We start from the raw sequence: 3,824 nt of genomic DNA on the forward strand, positions 1-3,824 counted from the left end.
CCTTAGTCAAGTCAATTTGTTTCCTCTCTGAGTCTCAGTTATCCTATCTCTAAAACAAGGTGTGTAGACTGATGAGCTATGACATTTTAAGATTCTCTCGGTAAATGTATAGACTCAAGAGATTTGATTAGGATGTGAAAGTGTACCTGTGTGCTTTGTGGGACTCAGTACATGAGGGAGAGTGTTGGCTGGGGTTGTAGGGTATAGAGATGTGGTTGCAGCAACAGAAATGACATGACTGGGAGAACTTGTGACTACACTTCCTTAGAACAGAGTGTGACAGTGTGAGACTGTAGGAGTGAATATGAGGTGACTGGGTGTGTGATGATAACTTGTGTGTTTATGTAAGTGGGTCTGTGTGAGCATCAAATTCTGTGACTCTATTGTATAAAAATGATTACAGTTAAATTATATGAAAATGAGAGTGTGATTGCAAGGGGAATATATGGGTTGCGTGATTATATGTGAATGTGTGAGAGCAGGAATGATACATGTGTGAGAGATACTGACAGTGGGCTGATAGAGCAGAAAGGAATGGAAGAGAGTTCTATAAAGTAGGCACCAGATGCAGGAAGAGGATGAGCCATGTCACTCCCCTTTCTTTCTCTTCTGGGTCCCTCTGGAGTGATCTATGGCCAACTTAGACTTATTGATTTGAGATGTTCCCATCACACAGAGATGCAGACACAGTCTCATGTCCCTTAGCTGTGGTGTCAGGGGCACATCTGGAGGAGAATCTGGGTTGACATTGGAAGTCCCACTGTGGGAAAACTGAGTTTAATCTCCCACTCTACCTAACAACCTTGGCCAGGAGCATTCAGAGATAATGGCAAGGATGACAGTGGGTGAATATCCTCATGGCCAGGCATGCTAAAACAGACCCATCTGTGCAATGAGGTAGCAGGAAAGGATTTGGAGAGATTATAACCTTTTTTGGGGAAAATTTTCATGCAGAACTTGAGCTTATGAGGTAAAGACTCACGTTTATATAGAGAACACACACAGACATACAATTACGCTTGTACACAAGGCTCATCTAGACCTGTATAATCACAAACACAAATGCACACACAAACTCACATACAAAAACTGGTCTGAAGAATTAGGGTTTTTGTTGTTTTATATTTGAAGAAAGGGCCCTAATCAATTAAGCAAAGGGTGAAGGACTGACAACGCACTCTTCGGTTGGGGATATACAGTGGTACCCGTTCCTGTTGCTGTTGGGTAGAATCTGACACTATAGGACAGAGTAGAACTGCTCTGTCTTCCAAGGGCTTCCAAGGCTGTAATCTTTATGGAAGCAGACTGCCACATCTTATTCTGTGGAGCGGCTGGTGGGTTCGAACCGCAGACCTTTCGGTTAGCAGCCAAGAGCTTAACCACTGTGCCAGCAGAGCTCCTTAAACAGTGGTATAACCTTAAAATTTTTTTTTTAATTTATTGTGGTAAAAAATATGTATATAATAAAAAGTTTACCACTTTAACTACTTTTAATTGTACAATTCCGTGCCATTAATTACTTTCACTGTGTTGTACTACCATCATCACTATTCATTTCCAATTTTTTTTTTCTTTTTTGCTATGAGCACAGCATGTCAGCAAGTTTATTGTTAGGCTGGTAAGGTAACAAGGTGATACACAGCTAAGTGTTTGGGCCAACTCTTTTTGAGTTCCCCTCCAATGGCTTCTGCCGTCCACCTTCTCTTCTGGTATTTGAAATGGGTCATGGATGGTTGGTTGGCTTTCATGCGGGGCTGGGTAGGGTGGGGAAAAGCAAAGCAAAAAAAGTAACGTGGAGTGGACCCAGCCTTCCTTCAGAGCCTCCTTACAGGAACTTGGGGCAGTTCACCTGGTCTGTGATGGTCATTTTATCGATGGCAGTGTCGTTAGAAGTCAGGATATCTTTTAGATAGGTCACTGTTTACTAGAAAAACTTGACTCCCAGCTTGGCGAGCTCTGTGAGGTTGGCCTGGGTGGCCTCACCTTCAGTTTGATTCAGTGTTCCATCAGGGCTCACCTCCTGGCTTATCACTTTGGTGTTTCCTTTCTCCATTAGCGAGTAGTTGGCTTGGATGCAGCTTCCCTTCTCAAAGGTCACCGGGATCGTCTCAATTTTGTACCATCTTACCAGATACTTGTTCACGTCAAAATTCTCCTGCAGGGGAGCACTCGGACACTTCCCAGAATAGACTGCCTGTCCCTTTGCCAAACCCACGAAGAGGCCAGCCAGGGTGGAAAGCCGCAACATCAGCGCCATCTTGGGGTCACGTGGCTGCAGATAGAATTTTTTTTTTTTTTTTATCAAAGTGAGGGCAGCTTCTACCTGCAGAGTCATCCAAGTTGAGATGTCTGTTTTTTCATTTCCAAAAATTTTACATCACCTCAAACAGAAACTCAGCACCCCTTTCACAATAACTGTCATTCTCCCTCTCCACAGTCCTTGGTAACCGCCAATAAATTTTGTCTCTATTCATTTGCCTATTCTAGGTATTTCATGTAAGTGGGGTCCTACAATATTTGTCCTTTTGTGCCTGACTTGGAGCCCTGGTGGTGCAGTGGTTTATTGTTCAGCAGCAGTTTGAATCTGCCAGCCACTCCTTGGAAACCTTATGGGGCAGTTCTACTCTGTCCTATAGGGTCACTATGAATCGGAGTTGACTCTATGACAATGGGTTTGGTTTTTTATTTTTAATTTCACCCAGCGTAATGTTTTCCAGGTTCATTGATGTCATAGCACGTATCAGAATTTCATTTCTCTTTATGGCTGAATAATATTCCATTAGATGTACGTACCACATTTTGTTTATCCACTTCTCTGTTCGTGGACACTTGGGTTGTTTCCACCTTTTGGCTATTGGGAATAATGCTGCAATTTATATTAATATACACGTATCTGTTTGAGTCTCTGCTTTAAAGCGTCTTGGGTATATACCTAGCCACGGAATTGCTGGTAATTTGATGTTTAACTTACTGAGGAACTGCCAAATTATTTTCCACAGTGGCTGCACCATTTTACATTCCTACCATCGATGTGCAAGTGTTCCAATTTATCCACATCCTTGCCAACACTTGTTAGTTTCTGTTTTTCTGATAATTGCCATCCTAGTGGGTGTTAGGTGGTATAGTACAACCTTCTGAGAGGGAAATTTGATACTGTGTGTATGTAAAATGTGTATTTTCTTTGTTCTAATAATTCCGTTTCTTAGAATTTACCCTAAGGAGATAATCATATGAGTTCAAAAAGATCTGTTCACAAATATATTCATCTCAGGGTGCTTAAAGTAGTGTAAATTGGAAGTAACCTAAACATCTATCAATAGAGGACTGGCTGAGTGTATAACATAGTAGAATATAATGCAGCTATTAAAATAATTACTTAGCTCAATATTTGTTGAAAAGAAGCCATGGTGGTGCAGTGGTTAAGTGTTCGACTGCTAACCGAAAGGTTGGTGGTTTGAACCCACCAGCTGCTCCATGGGAGAAAGATGTGGCCATCCGCTTCCATAAAGATTACAGCCTTGGAAACCCTATGGAGCACTTCCATCCTGTCCTACAGGGTTGCCATAAGTCAGAATCAACTCAGTGACACACAACTACAACATATTTGTTGAAACAGAATAATGCCCATCATATATTTTTTGTTAAAATGGCAGATTACAGAACAAAGACTTTGTTCCTGTTTATATCATATTAAAAAAAAATATGGTACCATATTACAAGGGTGTTGGTGGTTCAGAGGTAAAATCCTCATTCTCCATGCAAAAGACTTGGGTTCAATTCCCCGCCAGTGCACCTCATGCGCAGCCATCACCCATCTGTCAGTA

At 41.7% G+C, this 3,824-nt stretch overlaps 1 protein-coding gene across 1 annotated transcript; it reads right to left on the reverse strand.

The window, feature by feature from the left end:
• Positions 1–1,825: 1,825 nt before the first annotated feature.
• LOC111750354 (apolipoprotein D-like) lies at positions 1,826–2,530 on the reverse strand. The gene is given in 1 exon segment (XM_064269084.1): positions 1,826–2,530. A coding segment is annotated over 1 exon segment (510 nt). The 5' UTR covers positions 2,336–2,530.
• Positions 2,531–3,824: the final 1,294 nt, after the last annotated feature.

Source organism: Loxodonta africana, chromosome 16 (genome assembly GCF_030014295.1).
Source record: "Loxodonta africana isolate mLoxAfr1 chromosome 16, mLoxAfr1.hap2, whole genome shotgun sequence".
NCBI lineage: Eukaryota > Metazoa > Chordata > Mammalia > Proboscidea > Elephantidae > Loxodonta > Loxodonta africana.